Here is a 15,803-nt window from a genome sequence, read left to right as displayed (position 1 = left end):
ATGCACTGTTCTTTTAAAAATGTGTTATTTAGATTTACTTTGTATCAAAAGATTGAAAACAATGGACTCCAATTGAAAACCAGAGACAGACACCAAGCATCCCTGGACCCACAGCACCCGACCGACAAAGGCACACGAGGTTAGCTCAGCTCAGGGGAGCCGGACCAAAAGGGGCACAGTCCACGTGTCTGAGACTGACGTGCTTCAGACCGCTGCTCAGAGTGTGGCGGCTGTGCCCCGACACCGACTCCAGCCACGGACCCCGGCTCGCCCCAGCTCTTCCAGCCACGGAACCCTGCTCACCCCAGCACTTCAGAGCCTCCGCGACCAGGGCTTCATCTCACGAGGGTTCCCCAGCCCACTGTCCTGCTGCCCCAGGGGCCTGGCACTCTCCCTGCCAGGACAGGGTGGGCCTAGACGCTTTCTCTCAAGCTCGCCATGTTGCAGGTGTGAGTGCGTCACGCAGTCCCCAGGTCCTCAGGCCATCCATGTGTCGGGGCCATGTGTGCCCAGCCCTCAACGGCCTTCTCAGACCCCTCCATCCGCCCCATGTCTGACGTCACCACCTCCTTCCCTCCAGCTCTCGGTCTCTGTCAGAAATGCCCTGCATTTTTCTTCCCAGAAAAGCCAGATGCCATCAGAAAACTGCCTCCTCCTTGACCGCGCCCATCCTTTCCCTCTGCAGGGGTTACCTGCATGTGTCAACTTGCCTGGGCCCTGGGCGCTCAGATATTTGCTCCAACATTATTCTGAGTGTATCTGTGAGGTTATTTCTGGATGACAGTAACATTTAAATTAAAACACTAGGAAAGCAGACTGCCCTCCAGTCAGCTGAAGGCCTGGACAGAACACGAAGGCTTCAGTAAGAAGGAGCTCCTCCTGCTGGACAGCCTGGAGCTGGAACGCCAGCTACGAACTGCCTTCAGACTCAAACCAGAACAGGAGCTCTTCCATGAGCCAGCTGACCTTCAAACTGGAACTACACCGTGGTTCTCCTGGGTCTTGGGCCTCTGGACTTGGCCTGGAACTCACACCATCGGCTGCCCTGAGTCTCCCCTTGCCAACTCAACCTGAAGATCTTGGGCCTTGCCAGCCTCCATGAGCCAATTCCGCATAATCAATCTATTCCTATGCACGTATTCATACGTTTACTCATGTTCTACCCTGACACACCCTTCCTGCCTGCTGCGATGGAAACGTAATCCCGAGCCAAGCCTGCGTGCTCTGGATGGAGTTCCTCCTTCCCTCCTCTCTCTGCAGGAGGCCCTTCCTCGTTCTCCTACATCTTCAGCTCCTCTACTGGCTCCTGGCCACCAGCATCTAGACACACGCTTGGCTCACCCCATGGTAAAAAACAAACAACTTCCCCTCAAAGCCACGCCTCTCCACCTCCCCCAGCAGCTGACAGGTTGCAGCGCCGGCTAGTTTCGGCTCGCTCCTTGCCCCGTGGAGGCTCTGAAGCGGCTTCTGCCAGGCCCCCCGGCCTCCATGGCTGAGTTGCCCCTTCTTCCCACCTGTCCAGCAGCATCTGCCCCTGCTGACAAGTCCCCCATTCTGGAAACTCTCTTCTTTCGGCTTCCACAGCCAACACCCCCATGAGAGGCTGGATGGTGGGACCCTCATGTCTCCAGCCCCCCTGGATCTGAGCATGGGCAGCGGCACGTTGGTTCCGAGGGCTCCGGGAAACACCCTCCTCTGACCCTGAAGTTCAAGGCAACCATCGCCAATGGCTGGATTTTACTGCGGGTGGGTCAAGCTGACAACATCCATCAGCCTCAGCGCTAACAGAGGAGACACGTCAGACAGCACGGACTCAAGCTGTGACAGGGAGCTACATCCCGTAACACCATCTGTCACAGAGTCACGCCAATAAAGAAAGAAACCAAAAAATGACTGCACTTCCAGACTTAACTACCAGTTGACAAGAACTACAGATTGAGACTTAAGAGGGAAATCACCCAATCTAACATGAGGATCCTGTTTAGGCTAATTTAAAAAAAAATTAATTGTGAAAGAGAAAATTCAAGGATCTGGGATATTGGAACACTGACTAAATACATTAAGAAGCCCTTTTAAATGACTGGGATGATAGTGGTATTTGGGTTATTTTAAATATATCATTATCTTTTAGAGACTGGCTTTAAAGAATCCAGTGAAGTTCCAGGGGAAGTTGAGAGTAAGTGTTTGGGCCCACCCTGTCCCAGTGAGGAGAGTGCCAGGCCACTGGTGCAGGACAGCGGGCTGGGGAACCCGTGAACTGAAGCACCAGTCGCAGAGGCTCCAAAGTGCTGGGTGGGGGCGGAAGACCTGCATGCATCACTCGCGAAGCCAGTGGCCGGCAAATGCGCTTGTCACTATTCTCTCAACCTGCATATTATCATTTTCCAAAAGAGAAAAAAAATTTTATTTTATTTACTTTTTGAGACAGAGTCCCACACCGTCTCCCAGGCTGGACTGCAATGGTGTGATCTCAGCTCACTGCAACCTCCACCTCCTGGGTTCAAGCGATTCTCCTGCCTCAGCCTACCAAGTAGCTGGGATTACAGGAGCCTACCACCACACCCAGCTAATTTTTGTATTTTTAGTAGAGACGGGGTTTCACCATGTTGGCCAGGCTGCTCTCGAACTCTTTACCTCAAGTGATCCACCCGCCTCAGCCTCCCAAAGTGCTGGGATTACAGGCGTGAGCCACTGCGCCTGGCCCCCAAAAGAGAAAAAAAATTTAATTAAAGAAAGTGAGTGGCCAGGATGCTGGACTATCCTTTCAGTGTTTACTGAAATTGCTAAGAATCAAGACAAGGGTAGTGATGGAGACAGAAAGCCATCAGGAACGGCCGCTCCACCTTCCAGCTGTGCGGGGAGGGCTGGAAGACAAGGGGAACTTTCAGAAAAGAGGCCAGGGCTACGAGGAGCCAAAGGAAAGGAAACAGAGAAGAGTGTAAGGACCCAGTGTAAGGCCGGCCAGCTGAGGCAGCAAGGGCTGCGGGAGGCCAGCCCAGGACCAGGAGGACCCAGGCACTGATGTCCAGACCAGCCCTGAGGCCCCCACCTCCAGTCTCCGGCTGTGCTCCACGGGCCTCCACTCATGTGAGGCGGCTGGTCCTTCCCTCTGGTCCTGATCCAGAGCTGGGCCTCCCCGAAGCACTCCGGCCATCTCCTGGACAGCCCCTGACCTCTATCCTGCAGCAACCTCAGAGAGCCCCCCACCTTTGAATCCTTTCAGGGGTTCCCAGGGCCCAAGAGTCCAAATTCCCAGCCCAGCCTACACCACTCCGGCCAGCCCCTGCCCACCAAGAGTCTAAATTCCCAGCCCAGCCCAGCCTACACCACTCCGGCCAGCCCCTGCCCACCAAGAGTCTAAATTCCCAGCCCAGCCTACAACATCCGGCCAGCCCCTGCCCACCAAGAGTCTAAATTCCCAGCCCAGCCTACACCACTCCGGCTAACCCCTGCCCACCTTCCCTCTGCATTTCCCACTCCAGCTGCCACAGAGGTCTGCCCACAGGTCTCACTGAAGGAAGGCTGTGAATTTCAGTGAAATTAAGTCTTGCTCTCCCAAGGTAAAGAAACAGAGGCATTTTTAAAACTCTATTAAAATAGGTCAGAAAAGCAAAAATAAGTGACCACAAATCACTGTTTCATGCTGCATGGTCTGAAGGAAGCAGCAGTCTCCCCTGAGCTGGCCTGCCCATTCTGTTCTCACCACACTACAGGACTCTTAGAAAACAGAGTGTGTTGCTATGGAAGTGTGATGGACCTAGAACTGTGAATTAAAAACTCGATCATCGAACGTGAGCTCTGACTAATGCTGGTAACAAGTATTTTTCTTAAAATATTTTCTAATTTTCTTACAGTTTCAATTACATTTTCACCCTTTAGAGGATAACCCACTGAGACCGGGCATGGTGGTTCACGCCTGGAATCCCAGCACTTTGGGAGGCCGAGGTGGGTGGATCACCTGAGGTCAGGAGCTCGAGACTGGCCTGGTCAACAGGGTGAAACCCCATCTCTATTAAAAATACAAAAATTAGCTGGGCGTGGTGGCACACGTCTGTAATCCCAGCTACTCCAGAGGCTGAGGCAGGAGAACTGCTTCAATCTGGGAGGCGGATGTTGCAGTGAGCCGAGATTGCACCACTGCACTCCAGCCTGGGCGACAGGGTGAGACTCTGTCTCCAAAAAAACGAAAAAAAAAAAAGGATAAGCCACTGAAAAAAATTACACAAGCATTTTCCTGGTGCCTTAAACATCTGCTGGGTGCACAAGTTTTCCAACCTGCTGATCAAATCCGGGCCTGTCTAGCTGTGTACCTTCCCTTGCTGCTAACCCGTAATGTCATCAAACGCAAGCTTCGTTTCAGTAGCCCTTTCTACTTGGTAAACTGAAAGCAGAAGGGGCAGGGCAGCGCCTCTTCAGACTCCAGTGTCTTGGTTCAGTGGATCGGAATATGAATAAAAGCAGAAAACTCCACCTCAGACAAAAGTTGTGTTCTCAAAACCCTGAGCTTCAACGCTGTTCTATGATGTTTCCTTTCAAATGGGAAATAATTTTCCAGGTTATTTCTGTTAACTTAAAAATACCAAGCCACTGATACGTTCTCACAAACACCAGGCATCACCACAGAGACATCTTCTCAAGATCACAACCACCTGGGTGGGGTCGAAGCCAGCAAGCCATGTGCGATGACTAACCACCCAGTCACCAGGATGAACAGATTCAGTTTACCTTAAAGCCGTAAGATAAAACCACCTCTAAAGCCATAAGATACAGTTTATTATTTTTTTTCACCTTCAAAATACAGCATGTAGTCGGTAGCACTATGGAGTTCCTGTTAAGGTCCAGGCCACCACGACAGCGAGTGGGCATTGCAAGGCCAGGACCCCACGTGCAGGTGCACACTCACCTGAGCGCATACGTGTAGCCCGTGTTCTCCGGCACACACTGGGGAGGACTGTACATGTGAAGCCGAGAAAAATCCATGTTCACCACTTCAAACCATACTGCAGAGGGCGGGAAAGAAATGCACAGTGTTTTAACGGGCAGGAAATCCAGCGCAGTCCTGTCTCAGTCAACCTGAACTGCCTACATGCAACTCAACTCAGGTCACCCTCAAAACTCACAGGAAACACGGCCAGCAGCAGTGTTTTCTAAACAGAGGAGACAAGTGTTTCCATAGTTACAAGCCCAGGGACACTTCTGTCGTAATCTAGTCCCCTCATATATCCTGAGAAAAAGACCAGGGGAACCCTAAAGTGGCTGACTCGTGAAACCAGGGGCACCTTCCAAGAAACACGGAGAGAAACTCAGAGCTCTCTTCAAGATGTGTTTTTAAATCCTCACTGTGTCAAAATGTTCTCGGTCTTCTGAAATCAGTTTTTATTTTACTAACTAAAATAGAACTACCTGCTACAGCATGGTCAAGCAGCAGCGTACGCGTTCCTAGATGGCTGGAGCTCTCACAAGCATCTCAGAATCAGAAAAGAAACTGCAGGGTGAATAACAAAAAAGCTTAAGGCACTATTTACACTTCTTTCCTCACCAAAAAACAGGATTTTTTAAGGTTAGAAAGTGTTGAGTATATTGTTTCTCAGGTTGTCATCTAGATTTATTTGGAATGACTCATACTTTCCTCTGGCTAAAAATACTCACATGCACACACCCTGACTTTCAAAAAGTCCTCGTAGCAGCAATGTGAATCACAGTCGGCTGCTGAAATATCTGAGGGAGATATAACTAAAAGAACCTCCTGGACAAAAGACACTTTTGTACAAATGACTGAGCTCCATAAACCAAGCCAAAAGTACTTTAATTCATGCTACTTTCTTTGAAATAAAGTACCACAGAAATAAAGACCACTGTTTACATATAAAAATTGTACTACACCTACAAGTATCGACAAGCATGATGAAACTCCTGCATTTTAAAACATGTTTCGGCCGGGCGCGGTGGCTCACGCCTGGAATCCCAGCACTTTGGGAGGCCGAGGTGGGCGGATCACGAGGTCAGGAGATCGAGACCATCCTCGCTAACACGGTGAAACCCCGTCTCTACTAAAAATACAAACATTAGCCGAGCGTGGTGGCGGGCACCTGTAGTCCCAGCTGCTTGGGAGGCTGAGGAAGGAGAATGGCGTGAACCCGGGAGGCGGAGCTTGCAGTGAGCCGAGATCGCGCCACTGCCCTCCAGCCTGGGTGACAGAGCGAGATTCCATCTCAAAAAAAAAAAAAAAAAAAAAAAGCACGTTTCAAAACTCTTGTTCTTTCCAGGGACACCCAGCCCAGCGTCCGACCCAGACACAGGCTCGGCAAGTCCAGTTCACACTTGCTCGGCATTCCACGAACTTACGCTTCAACGGCCTTTTGCAAATAAAACTAACTGTGATCGCTTAATCCACGTAATAGTTAATACCTGTTTAACTGTCTCTCTCCCACCTGTCTACCTACTTTAACCAACACCTAAATCTAGATTCAACCCACACGCAGAGGAGCCCGGCACAGGACAGGGCCTTGGCCTGGATCCAATGTAGGCTACCCTCCACCTATACACCATGCCCGGGCTCCTGAGGTGCGCAGGCCTGGTCCTGCAGCTTCTGCAGAACCCAGCCCCGCCCAGCAGCAATGCAACAATGGGCTCTGCCTGCACTGCCGAGCAACAACCCAAAGCTGGGCTCAGCGAACGCCCACTCCCGCTACACCCTGGGGGACACTGGGCTAACTCAGTAGTGCTATGGACATCCACTCCTGCTCCCACCCTGGGGGACACTGGGCTAACTCAGTAGTGCTATGGACATCCACTCCTGCTCCCACCCTGGGGGACACTGGGCTAACTTAGTAGTGCTATGGACGTCCACTCCTGCTCCCACCCTGGGGGACACTGGGCTAACTCAGTAGTGCTATGGACATCCACTCCTGCTCAGATGTTGGGCTAATTTAGCAATAAGGCCATTAGGGCAGCCAGGCCAGAGAAAAGGAAAGCAAGGAAGACGGGGATGGTAGGGAAAAGAGGTCATACTCCAGGTTCAGCAGGTGCTGAGGGAAGTGAGGACGTGGAGTCTGTGATTACAGACCCTTAATCTGTCTTCATCATTCTGATTTCACTTTCATAATCACGTGAATGTTAAGTTTATGTTCCCCAGTAAAATGCATCTATGTATAAAATATGCGGAATCTATCATTTTCTCTATTTCCTAATACTTTGAAATGAGGAAACAGGGTTCCTTACCCACCCTGATGCAGTCCCCGCCTAATGACACCCGTCCAGGATCCAGGGAAATGTCCTGGCCATTATCTCTCAGCCTAGAAAATAACCCCACCCTGACAAGCACCGAAGCCCAGGCTCATGCCAAGCAGAACCTTGCGAGGCAGCGGCAGCAGAGGCTGTGACAACGTGCCCCAGCGTCCCCAAGGCAGGTGCTCTGCGCTCTCCCACATGGGCCACAGGCCTGCTGCCAGGTGAGAGGCTCCCAGAGCTCCCCAACTCCCCTCCCCACCCTGCAGTCTCATTCACTCCCTCCTTCCTCCTTCCCCCTTAACAGACCACGACGCGGATCATTTTAAATTTGGAAATGGAAGATTTTAAATTTCATCCTTAGTCCTTTACGAAACCAAATATTAAATTATAGGATAAAATAAAATGAAGTCAAAAAAGGATTAAATGAAACTGTGTACCTCAGGCAATGCCTGACAGGTGACAAGCACTCAGGCGTCAGCTGCGGTTATTTTGAAGAGTAAAGCGATATGGCCGATGTTTTAAATTTTAAAAAAGAACAGTTATGGCCGGGCATGGTGGCTCACGCCTATAATCCCAGCACTTTGGGAGGCTGAGGAGGGCAGATCACGAGGTCGAGAGATCGATACCATCCTGGCTAACGCAGTGAAACACCGTCTCTACTAAAAATACAAAAAATTAGCTGGGCTTGGTGGCGGGTGCCTGTAGTCCCAGGTACTCGGGAGGCTGAGGCAGGAGAATGGCATGAACCTGGGAAGCCGAGATAGCGCCACTGCACTCCAGCCTGGGCGACAGAGCGAGACTCCATCTCACAAAAAAAAAAAAAAAAAAAAAAAGCCAGTTATTTTTCTTCTGGGTGTGCAATTCCTGAGACGAAAGATTTGTTCACCCTGCCCTAAATGAAAGGCAAAGGTCCACCGATGAGCCCCACAGCCAGGACTCAGCTAGCAGGCGGGAGCCCCCAGCCCTTGCACTGCTCGCTGGCACACCTGCAGGCAAAAGCATGGTTCTGAGACCAGCTCTACGGACCGCCAAAGAGTACTCAGCATTTTCACAACACCATTCCCAGTCTCCACTACGTCGCTGCTAATTAAAACTGAAATGTAACATTAGAGCCTTCCCATGTGAAGAGGAGGCTGCCTCGGTCACCTGTCTGAGAGACTCAAGGGAGATGTTTTTTGCATTTATAATCTGATCAGTAACCACACAGCAAGTGAAAAATGGATCCAGCATGTTTTCAATGGCATCAGAAAAACCTGGAAAGAATCTGAAGCTGACGTTCTGCATAGATGTGCTGTCTGCAGGCGTGATGCTCCTGCTGGCATCTGTGCCTCCCTGGCTGCCCTGCCCTGAGTGTCGTGCCTGGCATGGCTTTGGGAGAGTTGTGTTCCACACGAGTGTGTGTCCCTGGCCTGGTGGAAGGAAACGGACTAACTGGTACCCAGCTTTGTGCAGGATGCTGAGAATAGGAGCTGGGCCTCAGAAAGCCCTGGACGTGGGTTCTCAGGCTGGCCGGCTCAGCACAGGTGTGCACAGAGGGGACTGTGGGAAGATCCCTGCTGGTTCTCCTACGAGATGGCTTCTGGAGGATGGATGGGTGGAGAGCCATCGACATTAGAGAAGCACACAGCTCAGGAGACAGCGGCCAGGGATGCCTGTCACCCAGACAAAGTCTCTCCCTTTTATCTTGTGTTTGCTGGTGGCCAAGAGAGCTTACAAGCTGACAAAAACAGGAAAAGTAGAGGGCCTCTGTTAAGGTTGCAAACTTTGGTTTCAAACCTATGGCTTAGGTTTCTTTACAAATATATACATCCAGCCGGGCATGGTGGCTCACACCTGTAATCCCAGCACTTTGGGAGGCAGAGGCAGGCAGACCACCTGAAGTCAGGAGTTCGAGGCCAGCGGGGCCAACATGGTGAAACCCCGTCTCTACTAAAAATATAAAAATTAGCTGGGTGTGGTGGTGGGCGCCTGTAATCCCAGCTACTCAGGAGGCTGAGGCAGGAGAACTGATTGAACCCAGGAGATGGAGGTTGCAGTGAGCCAACACAGTACCACTGCACTCCAGCCTGGGTGACAAAAAACAAAACAAAACAAAACAAAAACAAAAAACAAAAACAAAAATATACATATATATTCTAGCAGGGTTTTAAAATTAGATAAGGCCAGGTGGGGTGGCTCATGCCTGTAATCCCAACACTTTGGGAGGGCGAGGTGGGTAGATCACCTAAGGTCAGGAGTTCGAGACCAGCCTGGGCAACATGGTGAAACCCCCCTCTACTAAAAATACAAAAATCAGCCGGGTGTGGTGGTGCATGCTTGTAATCCCAGCTACTCGGGAGGCTGAGGCATGAGAATCGCTTGAACCCAGGAGGCAGAGGTTGCAGTGAGCTGAGATCCGCCGCTGCACTCCAGCCTGGGTGACAGAGCGAGACTCCATCTCAAAAACAAAAACAAAAAACAAACCTTGAGTGTTCTGAAATAAAATCAACACACCATCTTTTCTCAGGAAATGCTATCAGCTCTAAAGAAAACTGGGAAAGGCAAACTTTAAAACCTGCAGGCAGCACTTCCCTTCAGCCTATAAACAGCAACCGTCAATACCGAGTGGATAATTATTTTCTACGAAATACTCATGAACAACGGGATCTGCTGCAAAGGCACCGTTTACAGACATTAGCACGATGCTACAGGCTGCATTTCCTGTGCCCCAGCATTGGTCACTGACGATGTGGACTAACACTGAGAGGGAGCCCAGTGAGACGCAGCGTTCCCATCAGAAACCGTGGGGAACCTGCCCACACGGAGCCCGCAAGCCTTGGTTTAAAATGGCAGCCTACCTCCAGAAACAACAGTCACACCTATGACTCAAACCTGCAAAACTCTGTCAGTCTATCACTGATCCACGGGGGGACACACAGGCCCCTCCTCCCAGAGCGCCATCTGCCACAAGCCCCACGTCCACAGGGACACCCGGAGCTGCAGCCCCCCGGCCTCGGCGGGGCCTACCAGCAGTGGACGCCTGCTCCACCCGGCTGGGCAGCAATGTTTCGCCAGATCCTTCCCTCAGGGACCTTCCTGAGAGACAGCGAGTGGGGCATGATGAGCACACAGGCACACACACACAGACACACACGCTCGCTCAATCCTCATCTTCGCTCATCCTTAAGCACCCCAGACCGGGGTTGTCAAACGGCAGCTAGCCTGACATCAGGCAGTTCGTTTCTTTCTTCTTTCTTTCTTATATATGTATTTTAAGAGACAGGGTCTCATTCTGTCGCCCAGGCTAGAGTGCCAGGGGCGTGATCACAGCTCACTGCAGCCTCCATCTCCTGGGCTGAAGCCTCAGCTTCCCAGTGCTGGGACCACAGGGGCGCGTCACAGCACCTGGTTAATCTTTTTATTTTCTTAGAGACAGGGTCTCCCTATGTTGCCCAGGCTGGTCTTGAACTCCTGGCCTCAAGCGATTTTCCTCAGCCTCCCAAAGTTCTGGGATCACAGGTGTGAGCTACCATGCCCAGCCCGGTTTGTTTCTTAAGTCCACTGTAAATAATTATTTAAAACTAAAATTCTGGAAAAAAAAATCAGTACTAAATGTTAACATAATTATCGTCCTTAGATCTTCGTATTATTGAAAGTAAATAATGCAGAGACTAATAAAAACATTATTTTTCCTGCAGATTCAAAAAATAAAAAGAAACTGTCTTAGAAATAGATGTTTTCCAAAGATCATGCTCATGTAATTACCTCTACAACATAATAAACAAAAATTGGCATTGCATCTCTAATTTCATTTAGAGGAAGAAAAACAACTGCTGGTTTATGAAAACCAGATGATTTACACTGACTGAGAATCCTTAAAAATGAACTGATTATTCAAAACAACAAATCAGAAATAAATGACTACAACCTAAAAATATGTGAAAGGGCTGTATGCCACATATTTTACACACGCATATACACACAAGTGAACACGCTTTTAGTACTTCTCGAAAAATAACACTAGATTTGAGTAAATTCGGGTGGATGGAACTTCTACTTGTCATTTAACCCCTTTCGGGCTGTTTGAAAATTTTTTTAAAGAGCAGGTATTGGTTTTATAATTTTTAAAATTAACATAATAGGCCAGGTGCGGTGGCTCATGTCTGTAATCCCAACACTTTGGGAGGCCGAGGTGGGCGGATCACAAGGTCAGGAGATCAAGACCAACCTGACTAACACAGTGAAACCCTGTCTCTACTGAAAATACAAAAACAAAATTAGCCGGGCGCGGTGGCGGGCACCTGTAGTCCCAGCTACTTGGGAGTCTGAGGCAGGAGAATGGCGTGAACCCGGGAGGTGGAGCTTGCAGTGAGCTGAGATCGTGCCACTGCACTCCAGCCTGGGTGACCGAGCAAGACTCCGCCTAAAAAAAAAAAAAAAAAAAAATTATCGTAATAAATATGACTTTCAAAAAGAAACAAATTTCATCTTCATTTGTGAGGCAGGACAGGCAGACAGTCCTCTGGGGTCCAATTCAAGGTCTCCCACTGCCTTAGCTGTGAGGTGTGGACACGTTCACAGGGGCTAGAAACAGAAGCTGCTCCTCCGAGCACCCCTGGAGCACCCAGCCAGCGGACGCCCCCTCCCCGCACCCGCCCTGCTCTGGACTGCCTCCCAGCATACCCCATCAGCAGCAAAGCCATATCAACAGATAGTTCCTAGCCAAGATGCAACGTTTCTTCACTTGTTTTGGAAAGGATGAAACAACAGGAAAAGGTAAGCAAGCCCATTTAGCCTGAACATCAAGAAAACAGCTGAGTGTCAAAGAAAACGACAACTTCTACCAGAAGACCGATGATCACGTGCGTACATCTCCTTACCATAAGGGCACTGAATCTTTTTAATACAAACCCCACAAAACGGCAGTCATCACAGTGTTTCAGCAAAAGACCAAGGCCAAGTTATTTAGTTTATACATATTACTGCAAAGCGTCTAGGAAGACAAAACTATTAAATAGTTTAAATAGTTTCATTGTGTTTGCTTCAAACCTAGAGTGCACAGAATTTCCTTATAACCAGTACGATGGGGACCGCCAACCAAATGTCTCCTGGAGAACGCATCTGCAGCCAGCGGCCCTCAAGCAGTGATGTGCTGCAGCCACACTCAGCATCCTCCTCCTGCAGAGCCCGTGCTGGGTCTGGACCCAGAGGCTCACACAGCTTTCATGTGCATTTCCTTAATTATCAGTGACGTGAAACATCTTTTCGTGTTTCTCAGCCAGGGGTATTTCTCATCCTGTGCGGACATCTGTCTTCTTCTGTTTTACAGGACCACATACACATAAGGATATGAATCCACTACTACATGGCTGGGATACTCCCGTCCTTAACTTCACCCAGGTGACTTTGGCCACACCATGTCTGGTCTTTCCCTTCCCTCACTCACGTCCCGCTTCTTAGAAAGACTTTCCCTAAGCCAAGAACACAAGCATGGTCTGCAACGGACTCTCCTACTCTTACTGTTTTGATGTTTATACTGCAAGCCATTAATAATTCATGTAACCCATCTGTAATTCCAGTTGGTACACAGGCATCGTTTTATTTCCTGCTGGGCATTTCCGCCTGGATGTCAGGCAGGCTCACAGGTCCAAATCACGCCCCAGGCCTGCTCCTCCCTCCCCAGGGCGCCTGCCCCATGCCCCCTCTCCATTCCCGCCCTGACGTGCCACCTCTGGCTGGCTCCCTGCAAGTGCCCCGACCGTCTCCCTGGCTCAGTCTTGCCTCTCAAGCCAATCCTTGAGAAAACCACCTGAATGATCCATCTACAGAAAAATCTGCCTACCTTGTTCGCACAGACTCCCCCCGTGGCTGCCTGCACACACGGCACTGGTGCAAATGCTGCTACTTCTCCCTCCTCACTTCCCATCCGTGCCTTAGAATCCACCGTGGCTCCAGGGAGCCCTCTCCTCCCCAACCATCTACACGCCGCTCCTCCACTCTTTCCTTGCAATGAATGTCCTCCTGCCTGAGGTGCCCTCCTACTTCCTGACCCCCTTCCGCATCTCCTTGGTCTAGTTACACCCCAAACTCTGCCTAGCTAACTTCTCCTCACACTTAATATTCAGCAGAGATACCACCACCAGGAAGCCCCCATGGGCCTCATCCTACCCCAGTTACTGTCAATTCTAGCACTCACTGGTGATCAGCAGGAACACAAATCACAATGATTATTTCTCAATGAGTCCTTCTCTCCAAGTGGCCCTTGAACTCTGTGAGGGCAGGAACTGTGCCTCATTCACCTTCAGTTCTAACCCTTGCTTGTAGAACAAGTGAACGCTGCACGTGATTGGAAGGGGGCGCTCTCCACACCACGCACCCTGCTCGCTTTGCCACTAAGCTGACAATCCTCCAGTCTCCACCACTCTCTACTCCTTACCTGACTACGCTCCGGAAAAATCCTGTACAGGAATTCATGCGTGGACACAGGGCCATGTGCAGGAATTCATGTGTGGTCACAGGGCCGTGTGTGTGTGGGAATTCACGCGTGGACACAGGGCCATGTGCAGGAATTCATGTGTGGTCACAGGGCCGTGTGCGTGTGGGAATTCATGCGTGGACACAGGGCCGTGTATGTGCGGGAATTCGCGTGTGGCCACAGTGCCGTGTGTGTGCAGGAATTCATGTGTGGTCACAGGGCCGTGTGTGTGTGGGAATTCATGCGTGGACACAGGGCCGTGTGTGTGCGGGAATTCATGCGTGGACACAGGGCCGTGTATGTGCGGGAATTCGCGTGTGGCCGCAGGGCCGTGTGTGTGCAGGAATTAATGTGTGGTCACAGGGCCGTGTATGTGCGGGAATTCGCGTGTGGCCGCAGGGCCGTGTGTGTGCAGGAATTAATGTGTGGTCACAGGGCCGTGTGTGTGTGGGAACTCGCGGGTGGCCACAGGGCCGTGTGCGTGTGGGAATTCATGCGTGGACACAGGGCCGTGTGTGTGCGGGAATTCATGCGTGGACACAGGGCCGTGTGCGTGCGGGAATTCGCGGGTGGCCGCAGGGCCGTGTACGTGTGGCAATTCATGCGTGGACACAGGGCCGTGTGCGTGCGGGAACTCGCGGGTGGCCGCAGGGCCGTGTACGTGTGGCAATTCATGCGTGGACACAGGGCCGTGTGCGTGCGGGAATTCGCGGGTGGCCACAGGGCCGTGTGCGTGCGGGAATTCGCGGGTGGCCGCAGGGCCGTGTGCGTGTGGCAATTCATGCGTGGGTGGACACAGGGCCGTGTGTGTGCGGGAATTCGCGTGTGGCCACAGGGCCGTGTGCGTGTGGGAATTCACGGGTGGCCACAGGGCTGTGTGCGCTGCGCTTGGGCCTCTCATTCTTCCTCCCGGCGTGTTCAGGCCTTCATATGCTTCCTCGTCTAACCGGTACAGGTATGTCAGCTGCTCCATTCCCAACAGTAATTGGCAACAGCAGTCTCACGGTCTTACATGTTCTGGAATACACATCCACACCACGTCCAGATCACCCTTCTAGCGCTCTGTTCTCCCCAGCACCAAGTACCAGGCTCAAGGTGAATACTTTTCCGTTTGTAGCAAGTAAAGACATAATAAAATCATCTGTTTTTCATACTGCAGATACAGCTCACATCTTACAATAATAATAAAAATCAAAATAAATAGAATGGCTGAGAACAAAGCGACCAAAGGGCTGCTCTGTGTTCAAAGTACGCATGCCCGAGGGGTGTCTCCCCACCGTAGGGACCCAGGGAACCCGGCACCTGGATGTGATGACATCCACGTTGCTTATCTGAGACCTACAGTTTAATTCTGCACAAATGTCAAAAGCGTCTGTCACACAGATGTTACCGCCTAAACTCACAACCTACAGCCATTCACTGTATGCCCCTAAGCAACTAAACGAAAACCAAAGTACCAACAGAACAAGCATGCTTAATTACAGATACAATTTAAACCGTAAAACTGACTAATAAATTACAAGAGATGCTTAATAAAGTAGCAACAATTAGAACATACAATTATATAAACAGTGTATTATAAGAAGCAACATCATGTTCTGTATTTTCATCTGACACTTCCTAGTTTATTTTATCCCAGTGGAAGCAAACTGCTTCAAATGTGATATAGCAGGCCTGGTCTCCTCTATCTATAAATCAGGTGGGTGAGCAGTCCAAAATAGCAACGAGCTCCACATTTAGGAAGCAAGGGGAAGAAGAAAATGAGGGCAGGCTTTAAATCAATGAAACAACACTGCAACCCTCTGGCAGCAACACAAGCACAACCACCCCACCAAATACACATAAGGAAAGGTGAGGCCGACGACACTGGGCCTACCGCCTAGATAGTCCTGTTTCCAATCTGCCTGACGAACCCCGATGTGGGAACTCCCTTTCCTGCTGTGTTCAGGACCGCTTAACTGGAATCACCAGCGGGCGTCAGGACATGCAATTCAACAGCCTCCAGGAGAGGTAATTCCAGGACTCTCACCTCACCCTGAAACGCTGCGGTAAGGGCAAGGGTTGGACGCTGAAGCATGCTTTCATCCCATCACTACTTCTCCCACAAAAAAACACTCCC

At 50.5% G+C, this 15,803-nt stretch overlaps 1 protein-coding gene across 49 annotated transcripts in view; it reads right to left on the bottom strand.

Annotated features, from left to right (window-relative positions):
- The window catches only part of SUN1 (Sad1 and UNC84 domain containing 1), a 56,662-nt gene that overhangs the window by 35,770 nt on the left and 5,089 nt on the right, over nucleotides 1-15,803 (bottom strand). For 27 of the 49 annotated variants that reach the window (XM_055346673.2, XM_055346678.2, XM_055346687.2 and 24 more), the window contains exon 2: nucleotides 4,904-5,000. The exons of 13 other annotated variants lie outside the window; for them this stretch is intronic. In XM_055346673.2, coding sequence (XP_055202648.1) covers nucleotides 4,904-4,980 — 77 coding nt within the window. In that variant the 5' untranslated portion in view covers nucleotides 4,981-5,000. Of the gene's footprint in view, nucleotides 1-4,903; nucleotides 5,001-5,403; nucleotides 5,486-6,408; nucleotides 6,590-11,510; nucleotides 11,630-13,645; nucleotides 13,669-15,803 lie in introns of those variants that run through there. 9 more of the 49 variants (XM_063708319.1, XM_063708323.1, XM_063708325.1 and 6 more) reach the window with 6 other exon arrangements.

The sequence above is a fragment of the Gorilla gorilla genome, chromosome 6 (assembly GCF_029281585.2).
Source record: "Gorilla gorilla gorilla isolate KB3781 chromosome 6, NHGRI_mGorGor1-v2.1_pri, whole genome shotgun sequence".
NCBI classification, from domain to species: domain Eukaryota; kingdom Metazoa; phylum Chordata; class Mammalia; order Primates; family Hominidae; genus Gorilla; species Gorilla gorilla.
This window is presented reverse-complemented; position numbering and strand designations above follow the sequence as displayed.